Consider the following 19,466-nt stretch of genomic DNA (forward strand, 5'->3'; position numbering starts at 1 on the left):
GAATGTTAAAGTATTTTAAAATGTTTAAGCTAATCAGGTCTTCAGTTTACTAATTTCACTGTCATCAGAAAACACATCTTAAAGTGGGCAAACTGTGATCCAGCCTCCCCAGTTTAAATTTCTATGGAAATGTGACTACTGAATATACTCATACTGTATATAAATCGAGAAATTTTAGTTAAAAAATTGACACAAAAATCCTGGCTCGACTTATCCACAGGTCAATGTAAGTACTGTACTTTAACTCTTATTTAAAGAAAAGAACAATCCCCTTTTCTGAGTAGAGTGGCAAAAGGTAAGAACATGTCCTGAGAGCATCAAAGGAAGAACCACCCTTTAGGGTGAGCACAGAGATGGCAGCCCGAATTTTCTAAGTTCTTTGGCATCATTTTTCTTTGTTTCATCCTTTACATCCTTTGTTAAATGCCTCTAAGTTTTAGCCTTTATCCATGGGTCATATCAAAATCCATAATATTGGCCTGAAAACCTGCTCTCGACTTATACATGAAGTCAACTTATGGTTGAGTATATATGATAATAATTATTCATAATTAGAGAAGTAAGAGATGTCCTGATTAAGGAGCTGTGCAGACCGGCCATTAAGACCGGCCTGGGGGTGGAGGTGAGGCATGGCATCCACAGGATGCGCACCACACCACATGGTGTGTGGCATCACGGCACTCCTCTGGCACTGTTTAAATGATGCAGTGCCAAAGGAGTGCCATAAAGCCGTAGCACTCGTGGCTATAGATCCCTTTCCAGGGTGCAAAAAGGAGTTGCTTCTTGCACCATGGAAAGGCCAGATAGGGGGCGTGATATGCGGTTGCCACGGCCCCGATCTGGTGAAGATGTAGGTGGCTCCAGGCTGCCCCTTCAGGGGTGGTCTGCACAGCCCCTAAGTAAATATAGTTCCATAGTTTCTCATCATGGACCAGAAGTATGCAAAATCTAGTTTCTCTTACAATTTATTACAGCATCAGCTCGACAGTATCAATATAATGCATCTGTCATAATCACCAGTACATGAAGCCGTTATGCTTGTACAAATACAGATCTCCACTGCCATGAAAACTGCTGTGTTAAAATCTCTTTATATACTAGTGAAGATCTCTCCATATATTGTACCTTCAAATATTAAAGTTACGTTTAACTGGGCATGCTTTTTTCCCAAGTAAGTAAGGGTACACACATTTTCTAGCTTTCATAGTGTATGTATTTATTTTCTTTTATAAAGCATACAGTTTGATTTTTAAAACAAACAAACACCATGAGTTACTTGTGTTCAATGCAGAGTATGCACTCAATGTGTTCCAGTAGCATTTTCTTTATTTTAAATAAAAAAGTAAACAGGAATGGCAGAACTGTTAGGCAAATCACAATTAAAAGATGCTGGACCTTAGGGGGCTTTCAGCAAAGGTAATGAAGGCCTAGAACAAAAGACTAGCAAGAATGAGATGTGGTCTTTGGAATTTTTTTTAAGTGACAAAGTGCCAAAATGTATCATATAAAATCTCTAGATCTTTATTTTTAAAACAAACAAACAAATCCCACTTATATGGCATTACATCTACCATCAGGCACATAAAAATGTATGGTCCAGTTTAAACCTGTAGAAAGTTTGGACTAACATATTTCAGGATATGTAGCAGTTGGTAGGCTATGGCAGACTAGAATAATGTGCAGATTTAAAACCTTACTAAAGCAGGTTTAACAGAAGCATGCAATTAATGAATGTATTTCTCAGAAGACTTTCCTACACACTTCCACAGGTACCATCAGAAATAGTTAACCCCCCTGCCCAAAATAGATACATTAAATCATTTTCATATTTTTACAACCTTAAGGCTGGTAACAATAGTTATAAACCAAGAATACATTACACATTTAGATGTTGTTCTGGTGAATAAAAGATATGACACCATTATCTACTTTGAATCCTTGTGTCAAAAAAATAAGTGGCGAGATACATGTATTCCAAAAGCACCATGACTGAGAAAAGGTCTTTACCAACACCACAACCAATAAAATAAGGAAAAGCCACCAATATTCTGTTTAACAGTCTGGTTTCATAAAACAACGCGACCATTTAATCAAGGACATTAGTTAGTTCTGGCCCAAGAATTTAAGAATTTCTGAAAGATTATTGTGCTTGTGCAAGAAAATTTAACTTGTCTTTAAGATTTAACTGGGTATAATATTACTTACCATGTACAAAAGTACTAAAGTTTGCATTATTTCCATTATCTGAATGTGAGAAACAGAAATTATTTGTTACTCATATGTCAGATGGATATTACTAATATTCTTACACCAGCTTAATCTTTGTGTTCTTACTTTCCAAGCAATCCATTCTTACATATTTTAAAAGGCACTTTAGACAAGAATGGCTTCCATCACTTAATAGTAGTCCTGTGTTATTCAAAAATAAAGAGTTTGGGGGTTGCCAGGTGTCTCACAAAAAGTTTGTGCTGGCATCCTGTTACTGAATGGAGATTTGAATGAGGCAGAAGAAAGGCAAATGGAAATTGGGTATATTATAAGGGAAACAAGCAACAAGGAAAAATAGTGCTTATCAAAATGAACACTTCAATTCAGAATGACAATTTCCGTACTGAAATTGCACTGTGAATGACAAAAGCTGGGGCAAAGTCATACTGACTTTTGCCCTCAACTGCTTCCTGGCAGATAATTACCTTTTTGTTGTTGTAGTTGGACACAAGCTTTGAGACTGTGCTACATAGTTCACAAACACAGACCTGATGTATAAGGCAATATTGAAGTCCTGCTTGATAAGAAAAAAAAGTGTAAACACCCTGGAGTGTCACCAACTCAAAAGCAACAATACCTCACTAGGATTGTCACATGGGAGCACCACAGTAGCTGTCCAACATGAAGAGCAACCACCCTTGCTGCTCTTTCATGGTATGTCAATGCAAGATAAAACTGTAATTAACAGCACTGAAATTTACTCTCTGCTTTCAGGGGATCTGAGTCCAGTTTTAGTTTTCCCACATCATTCTCTTCATTAGGAAAGGTTTTGAGATTTGCAAGAATGTTTTCAACCAAGAACCGAGCAGCTTCATCTATATGGATATTATCCTGGAAAAACAAGACAATACATTAATGCTTTCCTGAACAGAAGAGTCCAAAATGTGACCGCTTCAACATACAGGTATTCTACACATGTTGCTATGTTTATTATAGGCACTTCTGTAAAACCCAAGAGCCATGAATAAAACTTTGGTGCCAGTGACTTTAGTATTTAGTGATGAGTGACTCATCAACAGCTAGAAAGCTCCTAGAGGCCATATTAGTACAGATGTGAATGAATATAGCCAGAAAACAGAAGTCATCAAAACAAATCAGCTCATTGGACTCACGGCACTGACTGAGTTTCAGCAAGAGGAGTACCTTAAAAGGCAAGGGACTTGGTAATTAAAGATCATAAGCCTGCACAGGTTCTAGTGAACATAATCTTCATATTAAGAGCCAGCGTGGTGTAATGGTTTAATGTTGAACTAGTAATCTAGGAGATTATAGTTTAAATCTCCACTCAGCCACTGGGGAACCTACACCCTCTCTCACTCTTAGAAGAAGGTAATGGCAAGCCTCCTCTAAATAATTCTTGCCAAGAAAAAAACCTATCATAGGGTTGCCAGAAGCCTGAGTCAACTTGAAGGCACATCATAGGAATCATATCAATCATCATATACTGTTGAAATTTTTTTTTTATAATTACAGTGGACCCTCGGTATATGCGGGGGATACATTCCGGATCCTCCCATGGATGCCAAAATCTGTGTATGCTCAAGTCCCATTGCCCTCAATGGGCCACATGGCTGAGCGATTATTGGAGACAATGGCACTTTGCCTTCCCAGCCACCCAAAGCCTACCTTGCCTTCCTCTCCTCTTCCTCCAACTCTTCGTCCTTTTGTCACTCTGTAGCATGGCAAGGCCTGGAAGGCAGGAAGCAGAGTGGTGGAGCCTCAGTGTGATGGAGGCAAAACAGACCATGAGATCATCCAGCCAGGCCCCAGAGCCCCTCCAGGAATGGGCACTCTGAAGCGCCACCCTGAGACCTTCCCTCAGTCCAGGTCTTCCTTCCAGCCAAGGGATACCCAAGGCCCACAGGTCCTGCCACCCTCGTCAGACCTGGATGAGCGCATGACCACTGGGGCAGTCAGAGACAGCAGAAACTGTGAGCTTTGGGTGTCCCATGGCTGGAAGGAAGACCTGGATTGAAGGAAGGTCCGAGGGTGGCGTTCCAGAGTGCATTCCTGGTGGAGGCGGGGTTCTGGGGCCTGGCTAGATAACCTTATGGTCTGTTTCAGCTCCATCCCTGTTGAGGCTTCACTGTTCTGCTTCTTGCTCTCCAGGCCTCACCATGCCACAGAGCGACAGAAGGAGAAAGAGTTGGAGGAGGAGAGGAAGGCAAGATAGGCTTTGGGTGGCTGGGGAGAAGCCCCTTGTCTGGTCTATGGCCCCCCGGGCAGCCTCGTCCTCCTCCTCCCACCACCATCTCTACCTCCTCCTCCTCCTCCTTCCTGCCACCTCTTCTTCGCCCCTCCTCCTCCTCTTCCTTTTTCCACCACCACCTCTACCTCCGCCTCTTCCTCCTCCTCCTCTCTTCTGCCATGCTGTACCGCACGTGGTGCCTCTTCCAAGTCCAAAGATAAGGAGGGCCCACTGTATTTCAAAATAGTTCTCATTTAGCACCCTTTGGTTGTATGCTACAGTCAGCCCTCCTTATCCACAGACTTTTTATCCACAGATTCAAGCATCCACAGCTTGAAAATATTCAAAAAAAAGTATAAATTCCAAATAGCAAACCTTGATCTTGCCATTTTATATAAGGGACACCATTTTGCTATGTCATGTATTTAATGGGACTTGAACATCCACAGATTTTGTTATACATGGAGGGACTAGGAACCACTGTATTTTATAGTAGAGGGATGTTTGGTGGCTGTTTAACAAATTACCAAAACAGTAATGTGTGGGTATGTATCCATCCCCCAAGAAAATCCTGTTGTAGGGGGACTGATAAGTGGAAAATTACTTGAAGGCATACATCATCATCAACAAAAACAACATTATTCTCAAAAAGCCTTTAAAATATATATAAAAGGTAAAAGATAGTCCCTTGACATGAATGTTTAGTTGTAACCGACTGTAGGGGGTAGTGTTGATTTCCATTACTAAGCCAAAGAGCCAGTGATGTCTGAGGACTGCTCTGGTGGTCATGTGGCCAGCATGACTGCACCGTACATTGTTACCTCCCACTGAAGTGGCACCTATTTATCTACAGTAGGCCCTTGGTATCCACTGGCGTTTGGTCTGAGGAACCCCGTGGATAAAAAAATCCGTGGATATTCAAATCCCATTAAATACAATGGCACAGTAAGATGGTGTCCCTTGTATAAAATGGACTTTATCGGACTCTTAATGAGCATTAAATGCTTTTAGCTGTGTTCATTTGACCATTTCTACATTTTAAAACCAAACAGTGAAGCTTTTGCCTAACAACTATGCTAAGAAATTTGAAACCAAGATGATGTCTATCTGGCACAGGTTAGAGTTAGTCATTTCCTGCTCATTGTACATATTTCACAACTTAATCCTGTACTCATTCAAAGCTGCTACAATTGTAGCCAAGCAGTTACAAAAAAACATAGAACACTGCAAAATTCCATAAAAGCCTTGTCAGATCAATATCAGTTAAGATTAGCACACTGAATCAAGGAACTGACATGAAAAACCAAAAATGATCTTTACTTTTTATGGACAGAAATGTCTGGGACATTTGGCTTTTTACAAAATGAATAATATGTTGTCCTTATTGATAAATATTCTATGTAATTGTATTTGGCTTCAAGTGAACTTCAACGTATGGCAACAGTTAATGATAAGGACTCTTGTAGGTCTCTCATTCATAGGGATAACATAAGTTGAAGTAGACTTGAAGGCAAATAGCAACAACAAAAATGTTGATCTAATGCAGTACTTCTCAAATAGTGGGGCGGGCCCCCCGGGGGGGCGCGAGGCTCCGTAAAGGGGGGCGCGAGGTTCTGTTATGCAGAGGTGTACTTATAACAATTTTATAGACAAATGATACTATTTGCAGTCGCGCGGGGGGCGCAAAATGTTTTCTTCTTCCTAGGGGGGCATGACAGAAAATAATTGAGAAGCACTGATCTAATGAGAGAGTCAGGCCTAATGTGTTCTAAGACCTATTCATTTGTCTTTTTTTATCTGTAGAACTCTCTGCCTGCACCACATTTCAAATAAGATAAAAATTTGCAGTGGATGATAAATGTTTCTCAAAAAAAGTGATATAGGAAGACCTCAAGAATTTAAGTGGGAGCACTTTATTACCATTCTGTAAGAACAGAGATAAAAAAAGATAAAAGCCTTGTTTTTAATGGAGCAGAAGGTGATGTTCACAGTATTTATCACTACATTAAAAAGGCAATACACGATACTACATTATGAAAGAAAAAAACAGTAAAGAGGAATCTTATGTCCATATTAGAATAAGCTTGTTTTAAATTCCTCCCCTAAAGTTCAGTAGTGAGATAGTCTAGCACAGGCCTGCACAACATACGGCCCAGGGGCCTCATGTGGACTGCCAAAAGATTTCAGGTGGCTCATGAGGATGTGGAACAACTTCAAGGCTCCTTCACTGCTTTGTCTCCTCCTGAGGAGAGTGCCATGTAGAAGAGGAGGAGGAAGCGGAGGAGGAGTGAATGCTCACCCTGCAAGGCTCCTCTGCCTTCTGGCTTTTTCCTGAGGATAGGTGGAGGAGCAGGAGGAAGAAGATGGGTGAACACTCACCCTGCAAGGCTCCTCCACTGCTTGGCTTTCTCCTGAAAAGATGGAGGAGGAGAGACAAGCGCTTGCCCTGCAAGGCTCCTCCTTTGCCTGGCTTTCTTCTGAGAAGGCTGGCAGAAGAGGAAGAAGGGCAAATGTTCACCCCTCAAGGCTCCTCCATTGCTCAGCCTTCTCCTGAAGAGAAGTCCAGGTGGAGGAGGAGAAGGACAGGCAAAACTGCTCACCTTACCCCTGAGGAGAGGACTGGACAAAGGAGGATGGGGATAGGATTAATATTTTTATTTATTTATTTAGTACTTAATTAAAACCTATCTGTGGCCCAAAGAAGTTTAACCTATTTTAATTTTGGCCCCTACCTACTGCCAAGTTGTGCAGGTCTGGCTTAGCAGTTCTCTGCTTAAGATTAACACAAAAAGGTGAGAAATTAAATATTTACCATAGTTATAGCTTAGTAAATTATACAGACTAATGATCAAGTCTATAAGGTAGTTTTATTTACTATAGAAACACACTATAATAGTAAGAATATTTAGAATTATTCTTACCTTAGCAGAAGTTTCAAACCACCCAGCAAAACCTCCATCTTTGCAGAACTGTTCCATCTGAGAAGGATTTGGGCCACTGTCTTTCTTCTGGTCACATTTGTTGGCAAGGAGAACTGCAGGGATTGGGCTGCCATTTGGCAGAAGCACTTTACTGTCCAAGTCATGTTTCCATTTGGAAACTGCCTCAAATGTTGATCCTCTTGTAACATCAAATACTACAAAAGCACCTACAGCTTCTTTATAGTACACTCTGGTCATATTGCCGAATCGTTCTTGACCTGAAAAACAAACGGGCAAGTACTATAGATCATATTCTAAGCACTGATTTCCTTAAGACAGCAAAAGTAAAATGTTTATGAAAATGGTTGTCCTTTAAAAAAAATACTGATGATTAAAGTATGTAGGCAAAGCAATCCTGTAACAACATTTGAGGATAACTAGATGAAATAGGTGGTAGCATAAACTTTCATAAACTTGGTCTACTTTCTCACATACAAATCTCAGACCAAGTCTATGAGAGCTTGTACTACAACTTCTTCCATATAGTTAGTTTAAAAGGTGCTACAAGATCCCTTTGCATACTGATATTCTGGACTAATAAGGTACAGTTTATGCAACTAAAGACTCTCAACTGCAAATCCGCAGAATATGCATGGCAACTTGGTACTTTTCAATCATTGACATTTATTTATTTCTAAACAATTTTTGATGTTTTTTGTGGGTTTGTCGGGCTATGTGGCCATGTTCTAGAAGGGTATATTCTTGACATTTCACCAGCACCTGTGGTTGGTATCTTCAACATCAGGAATAAACTCTTCTAGAACATGGCCACGTAACCCAAAAAACCCACAAAAAACCATCAATGCTGGCCATGAAAGTCTTTGACTTCACATATTTTTGAAGTACAAGTCTTCATCAGCCAAAAGTATTAAAAATAATACAGGAGAGGAAAAGTCATAGTGTCAAGTTACAAGCCTGCCTGGGCTTTTACTACCTTTGCTCTCAGTCCCCACATGGCCAAGCTGGGTTGGAGTCTTTACCTGATCATTCCTCCCCCAACACCATCTTAATCCCATTTTAAGATAACATCTCAAATAGGATGCAGGCCTATATGACTCTACTTCTTCTTCTATGTGATTTTAAACCACTTTGCCAGAAAAATCAACCAGTGAGTTTTGAAAGCTTGAGCAATGTATTTTGCACCTTTTGGTTGGCCGAATAATGGCTATCACCATTATGTGTCTTTTCGGTTTTGGTATTTTCCTGCTCTGTGCTAACTATCCCTCTCCTACCACCACCACCCTTGACATTTGATCAGATCATAAAACATAAGAGAGGATCTAGTTTATCTATACCTGAAAAAACCAACAGAACCCTAAATCAAATACACCTTGTGTTTACACCTTTATTAACTCAAACAAAGTCCAGAGTTCATAATGCTAGATTTCAAAACCCATTGGCGTCTTTGTCAGACCAGTATGTTTTTTAATATATATATATGCACAGGGGAAAAGGAGGGGATGATATTTGAATCATAGGTCTGCATGAGGTTTCTATGGGAACCAGAGGAGGACGAGAAGGACTCATTTCTCATGATAACGGGTGACTTGCCCTCCTCTCTACACCAACATACAACAGTTTAAAGAGCTACAAAACACTGGTCATCATAATGTCATTACTGCCTAAATCTCTGCATAATTTTGGCTGGTTGGAAAACGGGTCTAGATATGCTGGCATTCACGTGCAGCCCTAAAGAACTCTCCTAATGGGATTATCTGGTGGTGGCCCTTTGAAATCCAGTCAAAATGATCCAACAGCATCCCTAAAGGTCTTTACACAGATTGTGTCTGAATCAGCATGTTGGGGAACTGACTTTAGAATCAGGTGGAATGTGACAACCCCCTACACTGTTCCAAGTCTGATTCCAAGAGAGATACACCCAATATTTGCTATCAAGCCCATCTCTGCAACAACTGAAGCATCCAAACAAAAATATTATTTCACAGCAGAGAGAATTCATAGATTTTTTATTATTCTACTACAATGTTCAAGCACCTTATTACAAGAGATGAGTACAACTAGCATTTGTATAACAATTGACCCATAGCTACTTAAAGAATTCTGACTGAAAAATAGGCAGGCATACTGCAAGCACTGCTTTTGCTGGAACCTCTCAGTCAACAAGCAAACTGATAGAGGTGTCAAAGTAACAAAGGTCAATTTGTTTCCAGATTGCATATTGGTTTAAAGTAAACAATGGCCAAACGTATAATTAAGGGATAAATCCTTGAAGATCCCTCTAGATAATGTGCCAAGGCAGTAAGCAGCTAAACTGCTTACCATATGTCTTGAGATTGCAACTGCCAGCATTGTTCACCACTTTCTCTGTTGGCTAAGACTGCTGGGGGCTGCAGTCTTACATAATGATTTTCTGCTTTAAGATCCCCTTTTCAAAACCATTCACTACTTACCTCTCCCAAACAATTATTTTTTTAAGTTACTGAAGGTCCTTTGGTTATTTATTAATTTATCCCAAGCAGGATTTAAGGTGGCTTACAATGAACAGTTTTAAAATCATAATATTTTAAGAGCAATTAAAAACAGCTTGCAAAACTTAGTACTGACACCAGACTGTAACCAGACTATAACCAATTTGCCAGGTAAGTAACTAATCTGCACCAGATACTGGCAGGTTGAGCAAGGTGTACATCCTGTTTTAAGGCATAACAACAGTACAGTATATGTGTAACAGGCATCTGCACTGGTTAAAAATTACGTATACCACTAAGAGTTCAGCCTCCTTCCAAAGCTGAAACATGAAGGTTTGTCATTTGCAAACCATGCCCTTTTACTGTCTACATCATATACAGATGCAGTTTCTCTTATTCAGAATTCCAAAATCTGATATACTCCAAAATTCAAAATAGTCCACCTAGGTGGCTGAGATAGTGACATCCTTACTTTCTGATGGTTCAATATACACAAGCTTTCTTTCATGCACAATATTATTTAAAAAGTTGTGCAGAAAATTAGCTTCAGGCTCTGTGTATAAGGTATATATAAAACAAATTAATTTCCTGTTTAGACTGTTTAGACTTTATTTCCACCTCCAAGATATCTCATTATGCACTCCCCCTCCCCATTCATGGATTCTGCATCTACAGATTCAACCAACCATGACTTGAAAATATTCCAGTATATAAATAAATATTCCAAAAAGCAAACCTTTATTTTGCCATTTTATATAAGGGACACCATTTTACTACACCATTGTATATAGTGAGACTTGAGCATCCACACATTTTGGTATCCATGGTGGTGTCCTGAAACCAAACCCCATCCCCAGTGGATACCAAGCGCCCCCCCCCCCCCCGAAATCCAAAACACTTCTTGTCCTAAGCATTTCAGATTAGAGAAATTGTATATAGATTAGTCTCTATACAAAGCTGACATTAAAAAAAACCCTAAAAACAGTGAGAGGGCATTTTGCTCTCCCAGAACATACTGATGTTAAGCTCCCATCTTTAAAGTGAGAACCCAAAATGAAACTGATCAGTTTTTTTCTACAAGTTTAGTTGTGTTGATACCAGAGGCTGAGTTCCCATTATAGACACACATAAATATCATTATCACTAGCCACCCGTTTTAGTGGTTAATATTTTTTTTTCTTGTATACACTCAAAACTTTTGTGAGAACATCACAGATCCACTTTCCTTATTTTTTCATTCATTCATTCATTCTTGCATTTCACTGTCCATTATCCTGTACCTATTTATCATTTGACAGGGCAATATTTCACACAAATAACAAAATGGACTCTAGTCAATGGAAACTTGAAGCACCATGAGAATATATGTATTTTGGGTGCTACTTTGAAGTTCTTGCTAATATAGCTATCCTTTTGAAATCTGTCCCCCTAAAAGCTCTGTTTTTTTAAACACAAATGTTTAAAACCCAATATTATTTCCAAATAAACCCACTGAATCAATGAGAATTTGGTAAATCAACAATTATGTATATTCCATTGATGTAAAAGGCCTACTTTAGTTTGGACTAACAATGAGATTTAAACCGTAGCAAATTTATTATAGCATGAATTTTCATGGCTTATATCTCATTTCATCAGATAAAACAAGTGTTATTCAGAGTACACATGCTTAGAAGTTGGATTTTAGACAGTGAGTTTAGAGGGAAATTAAATATATGGAAATATTTTCTGACTATTTGTAAAATTCCTTCTGTTAACAAATATGATGGCAGATTGTAAGCAAAGCCGGTGAACAATCCCCTGGAGGTATGAGGGCAAAAGGCAGAGGTATATTTAAGGATTAAGTATTTAAGGTTGTAAATACGTAAGTCATGAGTCTTTGTTCAACAAGTCTGAACTGTTATGGTTCTCTGGTAGGGCTTGGATGTAAACAGTTTTGTGATGTCAGCTGGATGGTAGGTGTAAGCATGTAAATGTGACTTCACAATCTGTTTATATCAAGCCATGGAAACCCACAGGATGACCACAAGGAGAAGTTACACTCTCTCAGCCTCAGAGAAAGGCAAGGACAAACTTCCTCTGAACAAATCCTGCAATAAAACTCCATGATAACATCATCTTAGGGTTATAATTAAGTCAGAAACCAAACCAATCAATAGATGGTTATTATGCCACATGTGTTAAATTAGCTCACCTAGAGCCAGAATGTTTGTATGGTCAGCTATAGGCCTGTTACAGACTGCCAAAATAAAGCTGCTTCGGGTCTCTTTGCCGGTATGCTATTTAAATGATGCATGCATCCTAAGAATCCGGAAGCTGCACCAAAAGCTGCACTCTGGTGCTTAGGAATTTAGTGTGGCTTTGGTGCAACCTCCGGACTCTTAGGACCCATGCATCATTTAAATAGCATACCGGCAAAGAGACCCAAAGCAGCTTTATTTTGGCAGTCTGTAACAGGCCATAGTCTTCTGAACAGTGTTGAAAATGAAATTGTCATTATATCATGTCTAGGCCCAGAAGCTGATGAAAAAACCTCTCTCCATCCCAACTGCCACTGCTGTGGCAGGATGGGGAAGCACTGGCAGGCACAGCTTCATCATGTCTTGGCCCCAACTCGGATAGAAGGCCCTCCTTCTATCCCAATTACCACTCTTCTCCTCCTGTGTTATGCCTATTAGATTGTGAGCCTGAAGGCAGGGAACTGACAAATTAACATTTTATTTTTCAGTCAGAATTCTTTAAGTAGCTATTGGTCAATTGTTATACTCCTGTAATCTTTGAGTTAGCATTATGCATGAAGACAAAAGGATGTGAATCTTACATTAACTTTTGGATGGCACATTTAATTTTAACCATTTTATAAAAGGTTCAGTGTGAGAAGGAAGCTGAACCATAGGTCTTTCAAAATAATTTCAAGACATCTGATAGGAACTTGCACAAAGCTGAGAAGACAAAAGTATGCTGAAATTGAGCAATTGTTCAGGATAAGGGCAAACAGTTACTAACAGCCTTCACACAAACATCATAGGAGCTTAATTGGAAAAAGCAGAATTGTAGATGTAAACATCAAGTTGAGCGAACAAGTTGTCACTGCCAATTTATTGCTGTTTGAGTGTACACTGGCATGTCCCATTTGCTTGGTCAATACACATTAGACTGTGTTCGCTACATTAGATTTGGCTGGCCAATACACATTAGACTGGAACATGGCAACATTAGGAGGAACTTCCTGACAGTAAGGGCTGTTCGATGGTGGAATAAACTCCCTTGGAGTGTAGTGGAGTCTCCTTCCTTAGAGGTCTTGAAACAGAGGCTGGATGGCCATCTGTCAGGGATGCTTTGATTTAGATTTCTTGCATGGCAGGGGGTTGGACTGGATGGCCCTTGCGGTCTCTTCCAATTCTATAATTCTACAAAGTTGAAGTTTTGCTGTCAGTTTAACTTGCATGTACTGCATCCTCTGCAAGGCTACAGCTCTCCTGGGTTTTGAGAAAACAAAATGAGAGATGCAACCATGTTTCAGAGACCATATAGTTAATTTACTAATTGTTTTTCAATGGGGAATGGCCTGAAAACATACAGCTGGGTTACATAGTAACTTCCTCAGGTGCTAAAAGCACAATCAGCTTTCATAAAGGCATTTGCCAGACAAACAAAACACACCATAACTATACAACACCTAAAGGTTTTTCCAGATTCAACAGTAGAGGCTTTTTGAGAAATTCAATTTTCTCTGAGTAAAAGGGGGGCAGGCAGCCTCACCCAGGACAGAAACAGCTTGGACCTCAAGGTAAGTTACTTTTTCTGTTGGATTTTACAACTCTTCTTCTCCCAGAGCCTACTTGGCCAAAGAGAAAAGTGGCTCCTGCTTGCACTAATATCCCTCCAGACCACAACAGACAACAATGAAAACAACAATTTTGAAAAAATGTGTATCTGTGACTCTAATATCATTTCTTCTTCTTCTCCTGTATGATTTTTAACACTTCTACCTGATGAAGCCGCCTTTGGAACTTTGAAAGATTGCATGCTGTATTTTTATGCATTTTTGGTGGGTACAATAAAGGTATCACTGTTTTGTGGATTTTGGATGTTATTGTAAAACACACTTGAAGTCTGAATACCAGCTAGGACTCGATTAGCCATTTTTATACAGGCCGTACTTTGTAAAATAGAATCTACAAGGGAATGGTTTTAGATATTAAAGAAAAACTGCACTGTGTAAGTACTTTATTACTAGCAAATTCTAATAAATCTGCAAACATCGCCTTTGGCATAGATCAGAATACCCAGGGCATAGCTAAACCTATCTTCTCCCATACCCAAATCATCATTGTCCATACCATCCGTGATTGCAATCCACATGCAGAGATGCACTCTTAAGTTCCAGCAGCTGTCAGATGATAGACAGCCTGTCATAGCAAGCAAGGTCTTCCCTCTGGTAGTGCTAGGACTGCTTATACTTGCTTTGCAGCAAGCATTATTAACAGTAATATCATGTTTTGGAATACTGCATACCAGCATGACAACATTTTGAGAACATAATTTTTTATTAAGATATTTTGACTTGGCTTCTGGCAAGGTGTTTAATGTCACTGACTAAAGCCCAGTTGTGTGTGATCCTTCTACTGCTGGGGATTGTTTTGACAGCACATTTCAGGTAGCCAACAGTCCAGTGATCTCAAGAGTTAAAAGTGTCACAATATTTTCTACCTTTTGGGAATAAATAAGATTGCATAATTTTAACAATTTAAATATTATTTGATGTTTGCAAGGTTGTTAGAAACAGTGCACCCAGCAAAACCTCTTCTGTTAATACATTCCATGTTGTAGTTTTGTTGTTAGCTTCCTTGAGTCAGCCTCAACTCATGATGACCCTGTGAATGAGATGTCTCCAAGCCCGAAGCCCCTACCTTTTTGTTCAGGTCCTGTAGGCTCTCTGATTAAGTCTATCCATCTGACATGTGGGTCTTCCTCTCTTTCTACTGCCCTCTACCTTCTCCAACATTGTTGTCTTTTCTAATGAGTTGTGTCTCCGAAGTATGACAGCCTCAATTTAGTCATATTTGCTTCCAGAAAGAATTCAGGCTTGATTTGTTCTAGTACCCAATTGTTTGTCTTTTTGATCATCAACCGTATTCTCAGCACTCTTCTCTACATCTTAAATGAATTAATTTTCTTTTTATCTGCATTTTTCACTGTCCAACTCTCACATCCATACATGGTAATGGGTAATACAATGGCTTGAATGATTCTAACTGTAGCGTTCAGCTGTATATCTTCACACTTTAGGATTTTGTCTTATTCTTTCATAGCTGCCCTTCCCATTCCAAATCTTCTTCTGATTTCTTCACTGCACTCGCTTATAACCTTTGTAATTATGAACAATGAAAGTAATCCCTTATCACAACCACATGCATATGAATGCAAAGACTTTTCTTTTGTACAAATAAAGCTAAATAAGTCAAATAGATACTACAGTCACTGGAGCTCCAAGGAGCATGGAACAGTTTGTGAGTGAAAGAAATGAGCCAGAAGACAGTTTTCCATGTAGTAACCCACTGGGTGACCTTGGGCAAGTCAGCCCCAAAGTAAGCCCCTATGAATAAAACTTGCCAAGAAAACCCCTTAATAGGTTCACATTAGAATACCGTAAGTCAGAAGCATATTGAAGACACACAACCAATGTCTCTGAAAGTCTGACAGAAACGAAAATATAGCAGTGTAGCATGGCTAGAATCTGACAATATCTGGTGAGTCTTTGGATGAGAAGTGAAGCAAAAGACTTTGTAAAAATGGTCTCCATTTTCTGGAATGATATGGAAAACAGTATCAGTATGTAGAGAGATCTTGTAGCGCCTTTAAGACTAACTGAAAAAAATATGTCGGCAGCATAAGGTTTCATAAAACACACAGAAGCACTGGGAGCAAAGAAGTGCCCTAATGGAGGCTAGTGTGGTTTTTTTGTCTGGAGCAGCTTGCAAGGCTCCTGTAAGGCCTTAGCAATATCAAGAAGGGAAGGTTTTTATGCAGAAGATGGATGAATGGTGTGCATGCAAAAACAAGTAAATACAGATAGAGGCAGTGTTCGGGACTGAAAAGGGCTGGCTAGTATTCATGTGAAAGAGAAAAACTTGAGGGGACATTTTCTTCTTCTCTTCAGGCAGCAAAATTACTTGGGCTGACCCTGGGCAACACTAATTCCAAGCTATTTTCCATTTCATGTGAAATTACAGGCATACATGGCTAAAGTTCAGCATTTCATAGTCACTGGAAACCAGGTCCATCAACTGAAAATAAAGTAGATATTGCTTCCAGCATGTGCCCTAGTCCATTTCCAGATAAAACCAAAGTTCAGCACGAAACACGCTTCACTATTTGGATCCTGTTATATCCTCTACAATGCACAACGCTAAAAGAATCAGCAAGTCCATGCAGCACTATTTAAAGATGCACACAGCAACTCTGAGAGTAAATTTGCATATGCACATTCGCTAACTTGTTAACTTTAGGTTCATGATTGCTTGTTTATATGAAACAGCCTGCATAGTTCAAAAGGTGCAAAAATAATTCATGTCTCATTTACAGGTCACACAGTACTTTCAGCAGAGACAGTTCAAATGTTACTCTCAAAGGAAAACAAAGTGACCCTTTGTTATCAGTTTAATCTCTGGAGTTTTGTGTGTTTTTTATTTTTGTTTTTTAAAGCCTAAATAAAGCAGGGACAGATTCTGACCTGTTATACTTGTTCTGCTGGTGAGTCTATTCTGAAGCTCATGTTAACAACAACCACAGTCAATATTTAAAGCAGAAGTGAGGATAATGTTCGACTGCAGTTTTAACCAGCTCAGCAAACTCTCAGGAATGATAGGTGGTGCAGTCCAATCATATCTGAAGTGCCACAAGTTGCACACCTCTTGCTTAAAGTATTGCTTCTAAGTATCTATATATTTATGACAGCTGTCACTATGAAAGCATGGATGATTCTCCAAGTGCTTATTTCCCTCCACTTTCAATCCCATCTCACTTGCCTACATAACAGTAGGAGTACCACATAAACAGCCAATTGCTTGTCAGCATATAAAACCAGACGGCTCTATTTTAAACCAGACACTGTTATTATGAATGTTCACACATCATACCTATTCATTTGTTTGCTTTTTACCCTTAAAACAGTGTTATTTCCCAAAAATATGCATGGCCTTCTGGACATCAATGTTGGAGTGTGTATCCAAAAGACAAGGGTACTGTTACATATGATACTGTGAATGGGAGCAGGAGTATGGATCCATTACCTGGTTCCCCACATATAGATAGTACACGTAAACAACCATAAGGAGCGGCAGCAACATATATATATCTGTTAAAAACACCATTGTCTACAGGACAAGTCTGTATAACATTCTGCTGCATTTTAGGCACACTCTGGCTGAAAGAGACAGCTAGCTACAAGGAGCAGCAGTTACAATAGCACAGTAACAAGCAGTGCTCCAAACACTGCCTCTTTCTCATTACATTCCCCTTCTCCATCTGCTCTCCACAAATTCCTTGGGAAGCATCCAAGTCCGCACATTGAACCTATCAGCTCTTCACATGGCTATGTGGCATTTCACAGCCTGTACTGAAACAGCACTTTCATTTTTCTGGTCCACCAACTGTTGTGTGTCACACTTAAAAAAAAACACAAGACGAAATGTTAACCTAACCCCTCAACTAGTTGACATGCCAGAGCACAATTTCATTCTTTTTCTGCCTGATGAAATTTTAAAAGCCCATTAAAATTCTGAAGCAAGACAGAAATACTGGCTAGAACGGTTAGAGGAATGACCCAATTTACACCAAAGAGTGTTGTAACCTCTAATATGCACTTCCTCTCAGTTTCTCTAATGAGACTGAACAAGCTGCTATTTGGCATATTTTTGGCCAGTATAACTGCAGGGCAAGAATTAACATGGGTCTTTTCTGCCATAAAGTCTATCACTTCTCCCCCCCCTGCCAAAATCCACATGAATTCAGGGTTTTCCATGTGAAAAGTGTAGGACTATAACTCTGAAGACAAGGGTTTAATTCCTCATTTGGTCATGATACCCTCTGGGTGACCTTGGGCAAGTCACAGGGTCTCAGCCTCAGGGAAAGACAATGGTAAACCTGCTCTGAATAAATCTTCCCAAAAAGGCACACAACAACTGCCCAAACAAGACGTTGCACAAAACCATTCAAGTCCCTATTCCAAGAACTCAGAATAAATAAAAAATACTTTCTCACTGATATAGGTATACTATCTTCTACACCTTCCAAAGGTGAGGAAATAACAGGGTGCCAGAATCTGCAACCCTATGGGGCTGGTTGATATAGTTTTTGGGAAGGAAGGTAAGGATATTCTGCATTTTTAGACCTTAACCATATTTGCATGGAAGGAAGAGTCAAGATTTCAGATTCCTAGCTTAGTGTCTAGGACAGTGATGGTGAACCTTTTAAAGACCAATAATAATAATAATAATAATAATAATAAAAAAATTATTTATGTTTCCCCGCCTCTCCCGGTGGATCGAAGCGGGGTTACAGATTAAATAAAAGCACATGTGTTTACATAAAATTCAATTAAAAGCAGCTAAAAACAATAAAATATCCAACATCAGACAATAACAATAGCATCAACAAACAAGGCAGGGATCATACACAGACAGGGCATGTCATTGATATCCGAGGGGTATTCATATCAGGTGGGGTATGCTCGGCTATAAAGCTCAGTTTTAACCGCTTTTCTAAATGTCTCTAGCGAGGTCACCGAGCGAATCTCCTCAGGAAGACTGTTCCAGAGTCTCGGAGCCGTTGTTGAAAATGCTCTTTGTGAAGTAGCAACACACTTAGAAGTTGCTGTCTCCAATAGGTTCTTACCCCGATGTTCTAAGAGTGCGGGACGGATTATATAGGGAGATGTGGTCCCATAAGTAACTCGGGCCCAAGCCATGTAGGGCTTTATAGGTAATAACCAACACCTTGTACTGTGCTCGGAAGCAAATAGGGAGCCAATGAAGATCTTTTAAGATAGGTGTAATATGGTCGAACCTTGATGAACTGGTGACCAATCTGGCTGCCATATTTTGCACTAACTGAAGCTTCCGAGCTTGGTACAAGGGTAGCCCCATGTAAAGCGCATTACAGAAATCTAGACGAGTGCCCAAACTCAGTGGTGTTCCCGCACCAGGTGTCACTCAATGCAGGGGAGGGGACTTCTGGGTGCAGGACTTCTGGGGGGTGGGACTTCTCCCATCTTTCCATGGTGGGAGGGGTGGAGAAACAGAGTGCTCCTTCTCCCTTGCTCCTCCTGGCCTCTGCCATGACAGGGGCAATGACGCACGTGCCTTCAAAGTTGGTGCTGCGTGCCCTCTCTGGCACATGGGCCACAGGTTCACCACCACAGGTCTAGGACCCCCATATTCATGTCTGCCATCTGACCTGACTCACCATCTGTAGTGGCTGAAGGAATTAGAAACTAAACAAGAAAGGGGGGAGGGGGAGAGGGGGGGAAAGGGATGGTTATTTTATGTTAAGAGATGTTATAAATTACATGTCATATGTAAGTGTCTATATGTTTGT

The 19,466-nt window shown here is 39.9% G+C and overlaps 1 protein-coding gene across 1 annotated transcript in view; it reads right to left on the minus strand.

Moving 5' to 3' along the window:
• Window positions 1–1,195: 1,195 nt before the first annotated feature.
• RAB32 (RAB32, member RAS oncogene family) overlaps window positions 1,196–19,466 on the minus strand; it is a 34,191-nt gene continuing 15,920 nt past the window's right edge. Inside the window, exons 2-3 of the mRNA XM_042446886.1 lie at window positions 7,378–7,655; window positions 1,196–3,099 (exon numbers count right to left, since the gene is read on the minus strand). Coding sequence (XP_042302820.1) covers window positions 2,950–3,099; window positions 7,378–7,655 — 428 coding nt within the window. The 3' untranslated portion in view covers window positions 1,196–2,949. The remainder of the gene's footprint in view (window positions 3,100–7,377; window positions 7,656–19,466) is intronic.

The sequence above is a fragment of the Sceloporus undulatus genome, chromosome 1 (genome assembly GCF_019175285.1).
Source record: "Sceloporus undulatus isolate JIND9_A2432 ecotype Alabama chromosome 1, SceUnd_v1.1, whole genome shotgun sequence".
NCBI classification, from domain to species: domain Eukaryota; kingdom Metazoa; phylum Chordata; class Lepidosauria; order Squamata; family Phrynosomatidae; genus Sceloporus; species Sceloporus undulatus.